The sequence below is a fragment of the Chlorocebus sabaeus genome, chromosome 10 (genome assembly GCF_047675955.1).
Source record: "Chlorocebus sabaeus isolate Y175 chromosome 10, mChlSab1.0.hap1, whole genome shotgun sequence".
Lineage (NCBI taxonomy): Eukaryota > Metazoa > Chordata > Mammalia > Primates > Cercopithecidae > Chlorocebus > Chlorocebus sabaeus.
The window spans coordinates 93,778,309-93,798,671 of record NC_132913.1 but is presented as its reverse complement, the minus strand read 5'-3'; the positions used below and the strand labels follow the sequence as shown (position 1 = coordinate 93,798,671).

The 20,363-nt window shown below is 37.0% G+C and overlaps 1 protein-coding gene across 16 annotated transcripts in view; it reads right to left on the bottom strand.

The window, feature by feature from the left end:
• Positions 1-240: 240 nt before the first annotated feature.
• The window catches only part of ZDBF2 (zinc finger DBF-type containing 2), a 38,918-nt gene continuing 18,795 nt past the window's right edge, over positions 241-20,363 (bottom strand). For 13 of the 16 annotated variants that reach the window (XM_007965980.3, XM_007965985.3, XM_073019976.1 and 10 more), the window contains 2 exons: positions 17,608-17,735; positions 241-9,949 (listed from right to left, as the gene is read on the bottom strand). In XM_007965980.3, the coding sequence (XP_007964171.3) occupies positions 3,073-9,949; positions 17,608-17,735 (7,005 nt within the window). In that variant the 3' untranslated portion in view covers positions 241-3,072. The remainder of the gene's footprint in view (positions 9,950-17,607; positions 17,736-20,363) is intronic. The other 3 variants (XM_073019977.1, XM_073019979.1, XM_073019978.1) reach the window with 3 other exon arrangements.

Sequence of the window (20,363 nt, the reverse complement as noted above, 5' to 3'; positions counted from 1 at the left end):
TCCAGGTACACAAAGTGAAAAGCTGCTAATCCACCACTCTACCAGTCAAATAAATGGTTTAATTTTAATCCTTTGAAATAACTACTGCATCAAATATAATCTGTATATCTTTGGTTAAACTATTTTCTCGCTGGCATCAACATTTACATTCTCTCATTTATTATCTCTCAGGCCATTATTCTCTTATTCTTCGAGTATTCCCAGAAAAAGTTTCTAACATGAAGAGAGAACAGAGACAAATTTCAAGGTTTAATAAATTTTATCTTGATAACATCAAAAACAAGTTTAGCTTTTACATTGCAATATAAAAAATACATTAGTCTTCACATTAGTTTTACATGGAAATATATAATTATTTGAATATTTAAATATAGCTTTTCTTTAACCAAAAAAAAAAGTGTTACTCAGAGCCCTAGTTACATAAATAATTTAAATGCACAAATGCAAAAACACACTTCACACGATATTGTCCACATACTGTAGAACTCAGGACAATTACAATAAAAATCTATGCAAAATACTGAACAAGAACAAGATTAATAAAATACTCATTATGATTGTAATTTGACTTTTTACTACTAAAAGAATTTAATGCACTCTTGAATACACAAAAACATCAATTGTTTTATCTAATCTGCAAATTAAGCCAACATTTATTTAGACAAAGGGGCACATCTTGTATACTACCAAATTCTGAAAGTAATTTCCAATTTAATTTAAATTATAAGTTTCAACAATTTCAAGTTTTCAAGCTTGTCTAAAACAATGATTACAAGAACTAGTAAACATTTCAAAAATTTTAAACAAAACCATCAGTACTGCACTGTACTTCTATGTTTGGTAATATAAAATTTAAATATAAACCTTCTCCCTGCCTCCAATGAAAATGGTACTTAGAAGGGCTTCCAATGTGAAAATGGTAACATTTGTATAACTTGAAATTTGAATTACTTGAATTATAAGAACTGTTCTCTCACATGATGTAATCACAATAGATATAACACATCATAAGTATGTAGTACATATTTTCATTTGATCTCTTGCTTTTAAACTTACACCGAAAGAATACAGAATGTCTATTAATAAAATTTAAGGGAACTATGTGTCTATTCCATAGGGAAAAAAGACACCAATACCCACAAATAGAATATTTTATACATCAGCTGTTTGTTTACTTCCTAGTCACTAGGATAAAGCTTCGTTCCTAAATTAAAATTGGAGGATTATTTTAAACTACTGGCCCACAGTGATCTTTTAAGAAGAGAAATGAAAATATATTTGTGTATGAGGAGGCAAGGTTGAAGGAAATGAGATATATGCTGCTTTGCAACTAAAAACAAAAACATTTGTTTTTAAACATAATTACTATTTAAATTTAGAAGTAAAGAAATTACAAAAGAACTCCATCATAGCATACACACAGGTTAAACAATGGCCCCTGAAATAAAACCACATTTAGAAACCAACTGTTACACTATATTTCATTATTTCTAAGGTAACACATTTTAAATTCTGAAATCAAGATATGTTTTAACACTGACCTTAGTTTCAAGAAAATACGGCAGTCATACAATATAGTTGTAATTCATGTTTCCCCTTAACATTAATGAAAGAAGATCCAGGATCTTGGCTTAACATGAATGAACGACAACTGAATGCATCTGTATCAACTCAATCAGTGTCCCTGAATGCAAGTTCTGGATGTATTCTGAGTATCCCAGACTCAAACAGCATCTTGTTAACATCTTTTATTTGAATTGTTAAAATCTGTTAACAAGTTAAAGACAAACTCATGTATAAATACAGGTTTCCACTCGCAAAATGGGCCTCCACAAAGATTACCAGTTTTATTCAATTCTTTGAAATATTAAGTAATTTTCTAATGAGAATTAATGGCCTGCCCAAATATTACCAAGCCAATAATTTCAGTTCGTTATTAAAAACTGATATGGTAAGCTGGGTGTGGTGGCTCACACCTGTAATCCCAGCACTTTGGGAGGCTAAGGCAGGTGGATCACAAGGTCAGGAGTTAGAGACTAGCCTGGCCAACACAGTGAAACCCCCACCTCTACTAAAAATACAAAAATTAGCCAGGCATGGTGGCGCACGCCTGTAGTCCCAGCTACTTGGGAGGCTTAGGCAGGAGAATCACTTGAACCCAGGAGGCGGAGGTTGCGGTGAGCCGAGATCAGGCCACTGCACTCCAGCCTGGGCAACGGAGTGAGACTCCGTCTCAAAAATAATAATAATAAATAAAAATAAAAATGAAAATAAAAACTAATATGGTAATGTCTAAAATATTTTTAGGAGATAAGGCCACAAAGTAACCTGGATTTTCATATTAAACCACCAACTCTTCATGTACAAGGGAGTAAAGGTGGTTAAAAAAAGGGGGGGAATGCTTAAACACATGGGCAAAATTATTTTCCCTTTTAAGATCTAATAAGGCTAACCCAAAAAACTTATAGAGACTGTATGTGTGCATGCGTCCAAATGATAAAAGTTAGAGACTTGCAGATCCAATTTAAATGAAGCAGGAGGAGTTTGTGTTAGGCATAAAAAAAAATCACCAGTTTTTAAAAACTGTATTAAAGATTATGGAATCTCATTTTCTGGAATGTTTTAAAAAGAAAGACAAACTACTTTTGTTTGTATTCATTTAAGTCAACCCCATTCAAAAGCTGACATAATTCATTATAGTTCCTTCTTTGTAATAAGTTTGCTATATTCATTCTCACAATGTTAAATTTGCAGGGATGAGAGAGAATCATAAAAAATAAGAGGGATATGATTTGAGGAACAAAATTCTATATATGGTGCTAAATTACTTTGTGACATAAGATGAAGTTCTTCTACAGAAAATGTTGGACAAAGGTTGCTTTGAATCTTAAAATGAAAGGACTCTAAACACTAATTTTAAATGAATATAAAAATTGTGAAAAATAATATTGATAGCAAAATAGTTCAAGATTAGTTTTCTCACCAAAGTTGGGAAAGCTGTGTGTGCAAAGTACCAAATATATTTCAATTGAAGTACTGAATCCTCAACTAGCCTGAACACAAAAACAACTTCTATTTTATCTCATTACCTCTCAATTTGTTTGCTAGCCGAGTCATCCTTCTTTCACATTGTTGTAAACAAGATGAGCTTCTCAGATCGTATGCTCTCACAGGTCCAGCAGGACTTCTCTTTCGGCCACGGTAGCTTTCATCACTCCTCTTCTTCCTTCGTGTGATGCGGCAAGAAGCCCGCACAGGTCGCTTTGCAGGAGGATTTGCCGTAGCGCTCGACAGCTCTTCAGCACCAGCTGGCAGAACTGAGGAATTCAAAAGCACTTTAGCTGTTCTCTTCACCTTCTTTAGCCTACTGACAACAGATTTTTTCTTTTTCAGATACATTCCAAGAAAAGCCCTCCTGGACTGATATCTATGACGTAAAAAAACAGAGTATTTTGAAATATACTTTCTAATTATATCACTTGGTTTGGTCCGAATCCAAATTGACTGTTTCTCTGAAGCTTTTCTGGGTTTTTGCTGGAGAATAATTGGTTTATAAACCTTTTTGGGAAAACCTAACTTATTACTACTAGTTGTCACCTTTTTTCCATGAATTTTCTTTTTACTTTTACTTTCCAAAAACTTATTTCTAACTGATTTTGGAGAGATTTTGACAACATCACGATTTAAAAATGTTAGCTGGAAATTTTTCTTTGGAACCTCACGAGCATGCAGAATCTTTGATTCTTCCAGAAACAGAGAAGGGTCACTGGTTCCCTGACGTGACTTAAATCCGTATCTTGCCGGCACTGCCATTAAAGGTGCTGAAGCAGAGCCTTGTCCATCAGCATCATTATCTCCTGCACTGGAGTTTTGGTTGCTCCTATTAAAATGAATTTTAACCCAGTTACGCCTCTCAAACTCTGGTACTAGTACATTCAGGGGAGGATTAATTACAATTTGCTTAATCAGGGGCTCATAATAATCAAAGATATTCCGTTTATATTTGCATATAAACTGAATATCATTATCCCAACTATGGTGCCTCATTTTAGGGAAGTGGAGGCCTTCACCCTCCTTCAGTTTAATATTTAAAGAAGAAAGAATACAGACTAAGGCTTTGGGTTGCATGGGCTTCAAAACTTTAGTACATGATGCAGGATATTCAACTGTCCCAATTTTGACTTTCTTTTTGGTTTTTCTGTCATCCTGTAAACGTGAACACTTACTTTTTGGTGGGTCTTCCTCTTGTCTAATTATTTTTCTTTTCATCACTGGGTAATTCTTACAACTGGTCTGAGTACTCTGGCTGATTTTCGCTGTCTGGCATTGAGAAGCCACACGCCACTTTTGCTTAGGAGGCCTCTCTGCTGAAGGATGACGATGGCATGGTTTATCTAAGGCCACTGACAAGTCATCAATGTCTGAAATACCACAGACAATATCATCACTTTCTGACAGAGCTTGAGTTGGTGCAGTGTCCTCCTTACCCTGCAAGTCAGCCCAGGTAACCTTTTTTTTCCCCTTCAAAGAAACTTTTTTGGTCTCACAGTCATCATCAAAGTAACAGTGGAAACGACCTTCCCTAAATTCCTTCACAAGAGCATTAATTTTCATGTCATCTTCTCTCATTATCTGAGACCATGTTTTCCCCACAAATGAAGGAGGTACATGAGGTAAGGCTTCAAGAACTGGTTCATCAGTATTATCTTCTATGACATCCTTTGCTTTTTTCAGGTTCCTTACAGAATCAACCTTGGGAACAGAGCTTGACTGGGAATCACGGTTCTTTTCTTTCAAGTCAAAAGACACCTTCTTACAAGGGTGTCTTTTCTTAACAGTTTCTTGAGGCTGATCAGTATCAGACGGAAGAGGGGGAGCACACTGAAAATTCATCTCAAAACCATCCAGTTCACAGCTCACATCTTCTAAATCTCTATGTTTTAGCTTTGAACGTTTTTTTTTATCGGCCCTTCGATGGAGCGCTGACTTGGAAGAGGCACCAAAATCCACTGCAGAAGCACTAGACTGACAGCTCTTAACTTTTAGGCCAGAATTTCTTGGATCTTTCCGAAGCTTGGCTTCTTTGCGAGCTTTCTGCAGTCGGTGAGTCGTTCGATAAGAAGTGTCTCCCAAACAAAATTTTCCTTTAGAACCATTATATCCACAGCTCTTATCTTCTGAGTCAATATATTTCATCATTTTCTCATCAGGTCCTTGTGACTCGTAAGTCATGGACTGATCAGAGGCATCAACATTAAAATTCATTTCAGAACCACAAGACTGACAACTTGGCTCTCCCAGAATAATATAGTCTTTCTTCCGGTTTATTATTTTGAAAGTCTCTTTGCATTGGTTTGTCATTGAGGGAGTAGAGGCTTTACAACTACACCTGACTTCAGAACCAAAAGAGTCACAGGTCTTATCTTCTATATCAATACATTCTGTATTTATACAGTTGATATCTTTGACAGTCAACTGAGGTGGGTCAGTCACTAACTGAAGGGGAATGTCATCTGAAATTACTTCATAATCACTATCACTGGGCACCAGATCCACAAGTATCACCTTTGGAAGATGTGTTTCTTTGACTGACCCTGGAAACTGGTTAACCACTATTTGAAAAGGAACATCAGAATCATACATCATTTCTGAATCACTAGGTCCACCGGTCTTTTCTTCCATGACAACATGCTCTTCCTTCTGAAGGTCTGCCTCTTTATAAGACACTTGAGGTTGGTCAACTTCTGACTGAAGACGAATACAAGAATCACATTTTATTTTAGAACCACAGACTTCACAGTTCTTACTTTCTAGATCATTATGATCCTTCTTTTGCAAGTTTACTTCTTTGACAGGCACAGAAGATTGATCGGTCACAAACTGAACAGGAATATGAGAAGCATAACTTACATCAAAATCACCTAATTTATAGCTCTTATCTTCCAGATAAATATGGTCTTCCTTCCAAAGATTTATTTCTTTGGCAGATTTTTGAAGCTCTGCTGCTGCTGCCTGGAAAGAGTCACTGGAATCAGAACTTTCTTCAGGACTATAAGAATTACTGCTCTTATCTTCCAGACTGGCATGCTCCTCTTGCAAAATTTGGGGTTGTTTTATCACTGACTGAGGAGGGATATTTGAAACATAAATTATTCCAGAATCACTGGGCACATAGCCCTTACCATCCAGACAAACATGTTCCTCCCTCAAAAGATTTATTTCTTTATTTACCCCTTGAATTTTATTAGTCACAGACAGAAGGGGTTCATGAGAATCAAAATTTATTTTAGAACTGGTAGGTTTGACAATCTTATTTTCCAAGTCAACATGCTCTTTCCAAAGACTGACCTCCTTAACTACTCCTTCAGGTTGGCCAGCCACTGGCTGAAGAACAGCAGAATCATACATAATTTCAAAACCCTTAGCTTCATTCCTGCTATCTTCCATGTCAACTTCTTCATCCTTCCAAAGGCTTATTTCTTTAACGGTTTCTCTCAGCTGGTCAGCCACTGACTGAAGAGGGTCATCAGAATCAAAACTTATTTCAGAACCACAACGTTGATTGTGCTTACCTTCTAGCTCAATGTGGTCCTGCTCCAAAATAGTTATTTGAGGTCGATTGACTATTGACTGAACCAAGAAACGAGAATCCAAATTCATTTCAGAACAACTATATTGGTTGTTCTTAACTTCCAAGTACATATGGTTTTCATTCTCAAGGTTTACATGTTTAATAGCTACTTTGGGTTGATCAGTCACAGATTGGACAGAAACATCAGAATCATGTATTAATTTAGAAGTACTAGGTTCATTAATCTTATTTTTCAGGCCAATAACCTCTTCCTTCCATTGGTCTATTTTTTTAACTGCTTCCTGAAGTTGTTCAGAATCAAAAGTTATTTCAGAATCACCTGATTTACTGTTTTTGTCTCTCAAATTAACATGTTTTTCCTTCAAAAAAGCTAGCTGAGTTTGATCAGTCATTGACTGAGGTGGAACATTAGAATCCAAAATTATTTCAGAACCGCTACATTTATCATAGTTTTCTAGAACATATTGCTTCTTTCTGTTCATTTTGTTAACAGCTACTTGAGATTCAGTTACTGAATAATGAGGGACACCAGAATCTAAACTTGTTTTTGAACCACTGAATTCAGCACTTCCAACTTGGAATTCAGCATGCTTTTCTCTTTGAAGCCATGTTTCTTTGACAATTACTTCAGGTTTGTGAGTCGCTGGCCGAAGAGGGACATCAGAATCCAAACTTGTTTCAAAACCACTCTTATTTTCTAAGTACATGTGCTCTTTTGTGTGAAGGCTTATTTTTTTAATGGGATCTTCAGAATGTCCAGTCACTGAACGAAAAATGATATTATAATCCAAACTTACTTCAGAATCAATAGGTTCATTTTCCTTATTTTCTAAGTGTACCTGGTCTTCTTTTTGAGGATTTAGCTTTTTAACAGCTACTTCGGGAGAATTAGTCACTGAATGACGAGGGGTATAGGAATCCGAACTTATTTCAGAACCACTGGGTTCATCATTCTTCCTTTCTAAGTGAATGTACTCTTCTTTCTGAATTACTTCTTTAACAGCTACTTCAGGGTGATCATTTCCTGAATGAAGAGGAATATCAGAATCAAAAGTTATTTCAGAAACACAAGATTCATTACTTTTACTTTCCAGATCAACAGTTTCTTCCTCATAAACAGCTACTTCAGGTTGGTCAATTACTGAATAAAGAGGAATATCAGAATCAAAAGTTATTTCAGAACTATCTGACTCACAGCTCTCATCTTCCAGGTCAATGTGCCGTTCTTTTCCTTCAGCATCCAGATGAGACTGCTCAGAAACTGACAGAAGAGGCGGGTCAGAATCAAAAGTCAACTCAGAGCTGGAGCAATCATAGCTCTTAACTTCCATGTCAATATTTAACTCTTTAAGATTTACTTCATCCAAACCTTCTTGAGGCTCATCGTGAGCTGAATGATAAAGAGAAGCCGGAGAATCAGAACTTAGAGAAGAACTGCTAGACCGAACACTCTTATTCTCAAGGTCAACATCCACTTTCTGAGGCTCTATTTCTGCTACTTGAGGCTGGTCAGCCACTAACTGAGCACCGGTGTGAAAACCCATTCCAGGACCATGGGATTCATAGTTCACATCCATAAGGTCAGCATTCTTCTCCTTTAGAAGATTTATCTTTTCAACGGCCCTCTGGGATTCATCTGCAACTGTCCCGAGTGAGACATCACAATCAAAACGTGCTTTAGCACTACTGGGTTTACGCTTCTTATGTTTTAGGTGGACTTGTCTACCTTTCAGGTTTCTTCCTTTGACAGTCAGCTGGGGATGATCAACTACTGACTCAAGAGAAACATCACAATCAAAACTTGTTTCAGAACAACTCGATCCATAGTTATCAACCAAGCCAGAATGAGCCTTCTTCCGAAGTTTTGTTTCTCTGACAACCACCGGGGGTCGGTCAACTACTGACTGCAGTGGGAAAACAGAATCAGCACTTACTTCAGAACTACTGGAACCATAGTTCTTATCAACCAAACCAATGTGCACTTCCTTAGGAAGGTTTACTTCTTTTACAGATTGGTGAGGGTAGTCACTAGTGGACTGAGGTGAAGCATCACAATCAAAATTTGTTTCAGAATCACTAGATTCATAGCTTTGGTCAACCAGGCTAATACGCCTTGCATTCTGAAGACTTCTTTCTTTAACAGTCATTTGGGATTGGTTCGTAACCAAGTGAAGAATGTCACCGCAATCAGAACTTATTTTAGAAACATAAGATGTATTATTCTTATACTGTACATCAGTACATACTTCCTTGGAAAGGTTTACTTCTTTGGCACTCACTTTAGATTGGTCAGTCAGTGAATGAAAAGAGGAACCGCAATCAAAACTCATTTCTGAACCTCTAGATTCATAGTTATCTTCTTGGTCAATTCGCTCCTCCTTCCAAAGATTTATGTCTTGTGCAGTCTCTTGGGGCTGATCAGATGCTGACTGAAGAGAGCTACAATCAAACTTCATTTCAGAACTCACTGAGCACTTCTGTTCCCAAAAGGCTTTCTTGTTAAAAACCAAATGCTTTTCTTCTTGGGTACAATCCATATTAGAAAAGAATTCTTCATGGTGCTTTGGAATAGTATCTTCAAAGATTCCTTTATTCAAAGGCATGTCAGTTTTATTTGGGTTTACTGCTAATTTGGAAGGAGATTTAACTCTTAAGGAGCCCTTAGTACCCATGCGTTCCTGGAATTTCAAGCCAGCTGACAAAGTTTTACCCTGAGATTTTACATCTCTCCACAAAATCAACTTATCTGAATTCATGCGTAAATATTTCTTATTTGATTCTTTAGGTTTCTGATGTGAAAATGAAGAAGTTTCTACACGGGATGATGGCACAGGATTTCTAGAGGCCCCGTCTGGCTGTTCAAGATATTTGTCAACTTTGTTTGGGTCACATTTGCTAACTGAATCCAAATGAGCTGCTGCTGGTAAACCAGTTGTATTAGTTGTAACTGGTCTATCATTAGAGCGTTCAGATAAACAACTAGCAGGAGCATTATAAATCACTGGCGGGCGTACCAAGTTGCTTCCATTATTTGTAGCCTGACCGATATCTACTAGATTACATTTTTTCACACCGGCCCCAATTTTATGAACAAACTCCAAGGGCTGCTGCTGTCCCTTCTCCAGTTTTTGAATAACTGATGGTCGAACTGAAACCTCCTGTGTGCCTTCCTGAGATTTATGAGGTCTGGAATGTAACTCTTCAATAGGTTCTGAAGCCTCGGAGGGTCTCTCTTCAGTAGCATCCTCATCCTCAATCTTATCCTCATCCTCTTCCTCTTCTTCAGAAAAATCATCATCCAAATGCACCACTTCAGATGACGACCCAGTATTCACATGTGTCTCATCTTGTGTTGAACTAAAAAGAAAGGGGGGAGACTCATAAACATATTCTAATATCTGTTTAAAATATTAAAAGAGAGGCATAATAAATGTTATTTGCTTTCTATTCTGGACTATCCTTAAAGGACAAGGAATCCAGGCAGTCACCACAGGCTGAACACTGCATGGACTGCGAGGAGGGAATTACTGCAGAAGGTGGAGGTGGTGCTACCAATTGCTACCAAAATACAAATGGCCCCTAAACATGAATAATTAATCAAACAAAATCATATATTATTTTTCAATTATCAGAGTAGTAACAGCAAAAAGTTTGACATACGTTACTTAACTTTGTATGCTTTAGTTTCTGCCTCCAAAAAAAGGGAATCTTAACTATTTTCCCTCATGAGATTGTTTTGATGAGTAAATTAATTGTTACATGTAAGGAGCATTAAAATGAAGAAACAGCTCGACACATAGTAAGCATTCACAAATGTTAGCTATTATTAATCTTAACACAATGTTTTGGTAAGGGTGTAAGAACAAAGGCACTTTAATACATTGTTCACAGGAATATAGATCAGTTAACGGTTACTGGTTAACCTCTATGTAGATCTGTAACCTCTACTAAAAGCAATTTTGCAATTTCTATTAAAATTAAGAATGTACCTACCCTCTGACCTCTAATTCCACTTTTGGTTTTCTCATGGGTTTAATGAGGCATGTACAAGAATATTTACTGCTACTTTTGAGAGGAGGGAGGAGTAATAGCAAATGACTAGAATCAACCTGAATACTCAGTAACTGGGTACTGGTTAAATAATTAATGGTATTTAATGGAATACAATGTGGTTTTTAAAAATAATAAAACAGCTCTATACATACAAATAAAAACCAATTACTATAAACATTGTTAGTGAAAAGCAAGGGTACACAGAAAGCTACCATTTATGTAAAATAGAAGGGAAAAAATAATGCACTTAGAATATCTAGAGAATGGCACATACAACTGTAGAAGTCTAGAGGTATCACGTGTTACCTCTAGTGAAGTGATTACAGGATGGCAGCAATTTAAGAAGACTTACTTTTGAACGTGCCCTGTGAATTATGTCTATGTATATGCATTTCCCATTCAAAATTTAAATCCCATTATTTTTAAAAAGACCCAAAATTTTCATATCTAAAATCAGTCTATGAATCTCTTCTATCAGTATCAAGACAACATGTTTGACCAAAGCATTTCAGGGACTGCTCTTTCATGTATATAACCAGCTGACCTAATGATATTGCCATGGCCTGAATTCTTAAAGTCAGGCAAACATTCATTCACGTAACAACCATCTACTAAGGACTTACTACTGCACTACAGGCACTATGCTAGGTACTAAGGCAAATTCAAAAAAAGTTGAGCTGCCTCTTAAAGACCATTCAAGTAGGTGCAGAAGGCAGACACATAAAAAATAATAATTCAAGGAGGTAAGTATCACATCTAGACTTAAAAAAAAAAAAAAAAAAAAAAAAGATTAAACTGTCACAGCCAAGAGGGACCTAAAGAGACATTACAAGTGAATGTAATGTGGTATCCTGGATGTGATTCTGAAACAGAAAAACTAGTAAAACTAAGGAAATCTTAGTTTAAGAAAACTTAGTTTAAGTAGAAACTAAGAAGTCTGAATAAACCATGGACTTTACTAATATTAGTTCATTACTTGTAACAAATATACCACATTAACGTTAATAATAGAGAAATTGGGTGAGAGAGCATTATAGGCCCACTCTGTACTATTTCCTCAATGTTTCCATTAATCTGAAACTGTTTGTTTATAAAAATAGCCTATAAAAATTAAAAATAAACACCTAAAAATGTATTGAATTTTTCCAATTTGAGATGTCATTTGTCTAAGAGAACATGCACATGTGTCAGCCATATGCAATTTTATTTTAGCCTAAGTATTACTGTTACTATCTTTCCCATATAAATTGATTGCCTTAATATTAATTTTGAATTTGGAAAATAAAAAAGTTAACCTGGCATCCAAAGTATTGTGATGCAGCAAAAAACAATCCTAATTTTTCATACTTCTCAACAATGACACTGCAGTGCAACAACCACTTTACTCTAGTTCTTCAGAACCCTAGACTTCTTCATTTGTCTTAAGGACTACCACAACATTCTCAAAATAAAACCAATTTTGCAACATGTAGCTAAGAAAAGAAAGAAAAGGGAGAAAAGAAAAGAAGGTAGAATCATAAAATACAGTTTGTAAAATCCCAAGAAGGTCATGAACTGCCATCTGGATGCTTTGATCTGCATCTGTATTTGTGTGTGTATAATATGTTTAACAATTAAATCATAATCCACATTTAACACATCATTTGTAACTACACAACAAAAAAAAAGCTCTCTAAAAAACTAACCATTAAAGATTAAAAACCACTCTTTTGGCCAGGTGTGGTGGTTCATGCCTGTAATCCCCTCACTTTGGAAGTGATCCTCTCACTTGAGGCCAAGAGTTCGAGAACAGCCTTGGCAACATAATGAGATCCTGTTTCTACAAAAATTTTAAAAAATAAGCCAGGCATGGTGGTACATGCCTATAGTCCCAGATACTCGAGAGTTTGAAGCAGGTGGGTCACTTGAGCCTAGGACTTTGAGACTACAGTGAGCTATAATCACACGCTGCACTCCAGCCTGGGCCACAGAGTGAGACCTACAAACGAACAAAAAACAGCTAAACTCTTGAGCTAAAAAGAAAAACTCTTGCGCTAAAAAGAAAATATTTTTTAAATTATCTAAAAGAAATAAAAACTATGAGATATGGCCAAAATAAAAACGTCATACTTTTAAATACTTCCTCATTAAGAAAAGAATTCATAAATACAACTGGGCATCCAATTTAAGATGAAAAAAATAACAACCAAATTGCCCCCATAAGAAGGTAGATGAAATATATTAAGAAAAGGAAAAAATTAATGAAGACAAAACAAAAATAAAGCAAGAACTGATTTTCAGGAAAGCTAAAATAGAAAAATTTACAATGTCTAGACAAGAGGAGAACAGAAAGGAAATTTTTTTAAATCATAAATCCTGTAAGTTAGAAAGTTTATACATATATAATAAAATAACGTACTATTGGCCTGTGATTTTTTTTAAAATCAAGGAAACAAAATGATATTCAAAAAGATCTACGGCCGGGCGCGGTGGCTCAAGCCTGTAATCCCAGCACTTTGGGAGGCCGAGACGGGCAGATCACGAGGTCAGGAGATCGAGACCATCCTGGCTAACACGGTGAAACCCCGTCTCTACTAAAACAATACAAAAAAAAAACTAGCCGGCCGAGGTGGCGGGCGCCTGTAGTCCCAGCTACTCGGGAGGCAGAGGCAGGAGAATGGCATAAACCCGGGAGGTGGAGCTTGCAGTGAGCAGAGATCCGGCCACGGCACTCTAGCCTGGGTGACAGAGCGAGACTCCGTCTCAAAAAAAAAAAAAAAAAAAAAAAAAAAAAAGATCTACATACACACATATACACAAATACAAGAACTCAGGTTATGACACAGGTGGTGACATTTTATATCAGCAGGGATAATGAGAGATACAAGAAGTCCTGCCTCACACCACATATAAAAACAAACTCCAAGATGATTACAAGTATTTAAAACAAAAAACAAAGGCATGAAGAAAAAGGCATAAAAGAAGCTGTAAAGAAAAATTCTCCTTACATCTGATTAAATCAAAAATTTTAATTTCTGTATGATAAAGAATAACATATACAGTTAAAAGACAAACAACTGGGTTCCGAAAAAAAATCTGTAACACATTTAAAATACAAAGGATATTACTCATACTCAAATATTGCTTACAAAGCCAAAATATACAAATAACTCAATAGAAAAATGGGCAAAGTATATTAACAAACATATCATAGAATAAAATATGGCCAATCAATACACAAAAAAGTTCTACCTGAAAATAGATAATATGGGATTATCAGTATGTATATCTACACATTTTTGGCCCATTATTTTGGTAGGGAAAAAAGAAGCTGATAATCCCAGGGTTAGCAACAGTGACAGGAAATCGGCATTCTCTTATGCTGCTGGTGTGAGTATAAATTGGTATAGCCTTCTAGGAAGTGTCTAGCAAGGATTTCAAATGTCCGTACACAATGTGAGCAACAAAATAAATAATAACTAGTAACAAATTAAAACCCATAGAATAAAAGAAATATCCATGAGTCTATAATGATATAAATAAATATTAAATACTTGAATAAATAAGTGAAAGAACAAGATCATCTTTATGGTAGAATTTTGATTAAAGAATCATTAATGGCTGCACAAAATAAGTGGGCAAAAGTAAGAAAAGAAACAGGGTATTTACATAGTTTCAAAGTTCTTCCCCATACCGATCCTTATTAATTAGGAAAAACAGTAACTTCACAGTGGAGTAACTTGGCAGACAGTAGTACCTTAATCAAGTGGCTCAAGCTAACATCACCCAAATGATAGGGCAACATTATGTGTCTCCTGATTCCACACTGAGAAGGGCACAATATCGATTCTAAGATATTCGTGCCCAAAATGCATGACCACAGTTTAATCATAAGAAAATATTAGACAGACAAAAATTGAAGGCTATCCCATACATTAACTGGCCAGTACTCTATAAAGAAAGTATCATGGTCTTAAAAACAAAGAAAAACTGAGGAACGATTTAAGATAAAGGAAAACTAAGGAGATGCTGACAACAAAATGCAATGGGTGATTCTGGATTGGCTTCTGGTCCAAGAAATGGACATGAGTTAAGACAACCAACAAAATTTAAACAAGGTCTATAGATTAGCTGTTAGTATGGTATCAATGTAATTTCTTGGTTTCTGGTTTTTGTGTTTTTAAAATTGGCTCCCTCTGAGCAGGGTTCAGGGAGATTTTGCTTTGGGTGTGTTTGTTTTGAGACGAAGTTTCGCTCTTGTTGCCCAGACTGGAGTCCAATGGCACAATCTCGACTCACCACAACCTCCACCTCCCGGGTTCAAGCAATTCTCCTGCCTCAGCCTCCTGAGTACCTGGGATTACAGGCATGCACCACCACGCCCAGCTAATTTTTTGTATTTTTAGTAGAGGCAGGGTTTCTCCATGTTGGTCAGGCTGGTCTCAAACTCCCAACCTCAGGTGATCTGCCCACCTCGGCCTCCCAAAGTGGTGGTATTATAGGTGTGAGCCACTGTGTCCAGCTTGAGGCTTGTTTTTTTTTAGAGGCCAGGACAGGCCTCACTTTGTTGCCCAGGCTGGATGCACCTATTCACGGGCTGCAGGGAGGTCAAAGTACACTGCAGCCTCCAACTCCCCTAGTCAAGTAATCCTCCTACTGCATTTGTAGTTTCCTGGTTTTTATCATTGTACTGTGGGGTTTTTTTTTTTTATCTTTTTTTTTTTAAGATGGAGTCTAGCTCTATCACCCAGGCTGGAGTGCAGTTCAAGGAATTATTCTACCTCAGCCTCCCGAGTACCTGGGACTACAGGCATGTGCCAACATGCCTAGCTAATTTTTATATTCTTAGTAGAGACAGGGGTTTCACCATGTTGGCCAGGCTGGTCTTGAACTCCTGACCTCAAGCCATCAGCCCTCCTTGGCTTCCCAAAGTGCTGGGATTACAGGTGTGAGCCACCACTCCTGGCCCTCTGTGGTTATTTTGGATTTAATATTTGAGAAAGCCAGGGGAAGGTGATCCAAGAACTTCTTGTACCCGTTTTGCAACATTTTTGTAAGCCTGAAATTATTCCAAAAAGGAAAGTTAAAAAATAAAAAAAGAAATTAAAAAAACATTTTTAAGGTCCATAAACTTTGACCCAGAACTTCAAATTCTAGCAAGATATAACATAGAAATAGTTGCATGTGGCCCCGCGCAGTAGCTCACGCCTGTAATCCCAGCACTCTGGGAGGGCGAGGTGGGCAGATTACCTGAGGTTGGGAGTTTGAGACCAGCGTGGCCAACATGGTGAAACCCATCTCTACTAAAAATACAAAAATTAGCCAGGCATGGTGGCACATGCCTGTAATCCCAGCTACTCGGGAGGCTGAGGCAGGAGAATTGCTTGAGTCCAGGAGATGGAGGTTGCAATGACCCAAGACCATGCCATAGCACTCCAACCTGGCCGACAGAGTGAGACTCTGTCTCAAAAAAACAAAACAAAACAAAAAAGAAACAGTTTCATGTAAAAACATGTTTGCTGAAGCACTGCTCATGAGAGTTATACAATGGAGCTGGGCACGGTGACTCATGCCTGTAATCCCAGCACTTTGGGAAGCCAAGGTGGGCAGATCATCTGAGGTCAGGAGCTCAAGACCAGCCTGGCCAACATGGCAAAACCCAGTCTCTACTAAACATACAAAAAAATTAGCCAGGCGTGGTGATGTGTGCCTCTAATCCCAGCTACTCGGGAGACTGAGGCAGGAAGAATTGCTTGAATCAGGGAGGCGGAGGTTGCAGTGAGCTGAGATCGTAACAGAGCAAGACTCCGTCTCAAAAAAAAAAAAACTGGAAATTTATACTGACCCCAGGATAGGCTAATTCTATCTTCCCATCAGCTAAGAAATCATCTTGTTTTCCTCTAACTTTTCCCCATTAACATATTTTTGCCATTTCTAAGGTCTATGTTAGTGATCTGCAAGGCAAAGAAGTTTATCTCTTTTTCTACTAATTGGTGCACATCTCAGTTAATTCTGCACAGATGTGCTAATGATCTATTTTTACCTTATCTTATACAGCTGGAGCTAAAAACTTACCACAGTATTTAATCTGATTTTCTACCAATGTTTTTCTTTAACATAGGGCATTAACTCTTAAATGTTATCAAAATAATTACTTTTATTAAAAACAACTAAAACATATGGATACAAGAAAAGCTATCAAAATAAAGACAGATTATTTAAAAACCCAATTCTTTTTGGTATCTCTTTTACTCAGAATTAGCAAAGAGTTCTATTAATGTGGAACTGACTCAGTTTTGACTTGATTGTCCTTACTCTGCTTTTGTCATCAGATTTTCTGTTGCTAACCTTCCAAAAACTATTTTGCAGGTGCGGTGGCTCACGCCTGTAATCTCAGCACTTTGGGAGGCCAAGGTGGGTGGATTACCTGAGGTCAGGAGTTCCAGACCAGCCTGACCAACATGGGGAAACCTCGCCTCTAATAAAAATGCAAAAAATTAGCCAGGCGTGGTGGCGCGTGCCTGTAATCCCAGCTACTCGGGAGGCTGAGGCAAGAGAATCGCTTGAACCTGGGAGGTGGAGGTTGCGGTGAGCCGAGATCATGCCATTGCACTCTACCCTGGGCAACAAGAGCGAAACTCCACCTCAGAAAAAACAAACAAACAAACAGATAAAAACTATTTCTTCCTCCTTTTCCCCCTGCTTAATCCTATAACATACTTATAAAACATCTTAATGATATACAATTATTTATTAGCCTAAGACTTTTATTTAGGAAGAAAAAATAATGTAGTCCATATCTTCTATAGTGAAATTTCTTACTTAAGCTAAGAAAAATTTAAAATTGCAAATGAAAGTTACTAAAATTTCACTTTATATTCCTTGATTCAAAGATTCACTTAAAGTATTGATTGGGACATGAACACAAACACCCACTGTAACATATAACTACGTACAAATACTATTCCAATCAACTACTTTACCTGCTCTCTTGACAGTGATATGGGTGGTGCTGCAGTACATCCTGTAAGAAACGCTCCATCAAACTGCTGGTACATATTTGACGTCTACTCTGTCTGGTCAAACTCCTGTGCTGAGCACTGAACAAATGCTATAAAGAAAAAAGAAATGGAATATTTTTAAATGGATAGTATTTAGTAGTGAGAGTTCGACAAAATGGATTCATTTATATACTTCTGGTAAAATTATGAACTGAAAGCTTTTCTATAAAGCAATTCTGAAATTTGCATCTAAAAACCATAAAACTACTTTCCCTTAGGTAAAATAATGAGATTTCCCTAAGTATAGCCTAAGGAAATAGTCTTAAAGGTAAATGATTCATGCAAAAAAGATACCATTATCATAGCATAACAAAAAACTGGAAACCTCCTAAGTTTCTAACAGTAAAAGACTTCAGTTATAATAGGCTCTAAGATGTAATACTACGCAGCTATCTAAAATAATACAAAGAATTTTTAATAACATGGGGAAACGTTACATATTAAGAAAAAATGAGTGTGGCAGTGTGGCCAAGCGGTCTAAGGTGCTGGATTTAGAAAAAAATGAGGAATGCAAAAACTACATGTATGGTTTCATGTCAAACTACAGTTTAAAAACATACAGACAAGTAAATGGAAGAAATTACAGTAGTCCCCTATTATCCTCCGGGGATTTGTTCCAAGACCCCCAGTGGATGCCTGAAACGGTGGATAGTACCAAACCTATATATGTTTTTCCTTACGTACCTATGATAAAGATTAATTTATAAACTAGACATAGTAAGGGATTAACGACAATAACTGATAATGAAACAAAACAATTATAACAATACACTGTAATAAAAGTAAAATAAGGGTTACTTGAACACAAGCACCATGATATCCAACAGTTGATCTAATAACCAAGACAGTTACTGAGTGACTAATGGGCAGATGGTATATACGGCAGGAATATGCTGGACAAATGGATGATTCATATTCTGAGTGGGACAATGAGTGACAGCAAAGGATTTCATCAAGCTACTCAGAATGACGTGCGATTTATTTGCCCATTTATTTCTGGAATTTTCCATATAATATTTTCCAGTCATGTTTGGCTGTAACTGAAACCAACCACAGATAAGGGGGGACTAGTGTGTATGTATACCAAACCTTACTAGTACAGATGTCAGTGTGGTGCAGTTATGGGTAATTTTTCAATTTTTCTTATAAATTCTTATCTTTTTCAATGAGTAAATGTTTTTTAAAATGAAAATCTGTTAAGAGAGAGAACAGGGTTGGATTATTGTATTAAAAGAGGTCAAAGATTAACTGACAAAAAAGGCCCCTTTATTTTTTTCAGAAATTAAAAATCCTAACTTGAACACAAAATTAAAATAAATACACTAAATTTTTCAGACTTGCAATTCTCTCTACAGTCAGAAAGATTCTTTCTTTACTAATATTATTTAGTGGACTAGCAAGCAGAATGGGAAAAAGTCTACCTATGGAGCACCTATGATGTACCAAACACAGTGCTATTCCATTTACACAGTAATCTTCACTGACTTTTCACTAAGAATATTGTCCCCATTTAGATGAAAAGACTAAGGTACAAAAAATTAAGAGTAAACTGGGCTGGGCACAGTGGCTCAGGCCTGTAATCCCAGCACTTTGGGAGGCTGCAGTGGGCAGATCACCTGAGGTCAGTTTAAGACCAGCCTGGCCAACAAGGTGAAACCCCGTCTCTAGTGAACAACAAAAAAAAATTACCCAGGCATGGTGGTGCTGTGTGCCTAGTCCTAGCTACCGGGGAGGCTCAGGCAGGAGAACTGCTTGAACCCTGGAGGCGGAGGTTGCAGTGAGCTGAGACTGCATCACTGCACTCCAACCTGGGTGACAGAGTGAGGTTCTGTCTCAAAAAAAAAAAAAAAAAACAGAAAAGAAAAGAAAAAAAAAAAAAGAATTAGAGTAAACTGCCCAAAGTTTTATACTGAGCAAACAGCAAGGCCAGGATTTTAATAACTCCAAAGCTTATCCTCTTTCTTTGTATCATGCTAGGAAATGGCATATTTCTAACATGTTATTTATAATTTAACAGTGCATTTTAATTTAACAATACTTAGAAAAGATATTTTAGAATATCCCAGTAAAGGTGTTAAAGAACTTAAATCAGGTTGCTAACTCCTGACCACTGTTACAACTCTTGGCATTATTTTCTTCCATGTTGACTTCAGAGGTCCATGCTAGCTAGTGCTCCTAGCCCCAGGAACAATCTACATTATGACACTTTCAAAATCCTGCTACAAAACTCTCCACTGTCCAGGACCCATCACCAGAGTTAGAATGCCTGGTGGTTAAAGGGGACAAATGCACAAGGAAACAAATAAATATTCAGTTAAAATCCAACCTTACTGAATAAAGAATATGTGGTACATATACATCATGGAATACTACACAGCCATAAAAAATGAGATGGTGTCATTTGCAGCAACATGGATGCAGCTGGAGGCCATCATCCTAAGCAAATTTACACAGGAACAGAAAACCAAATACCGCATGTTCTCACTTTTAAGTGGGAGCTAAACATTAGGTACATGTGGACATAAAGATGGGAATAAAAGGCACTGGGAGATACTGGGTCAGGAGAGACAGGGCAGGGGGCAAGGGCTGAAAAACTACCTATCAGGTACTATGCTCACTACCTGAATGATGGGATCATTTGTAACCCAAACCTCAGCATCACACAATATACCCACGTA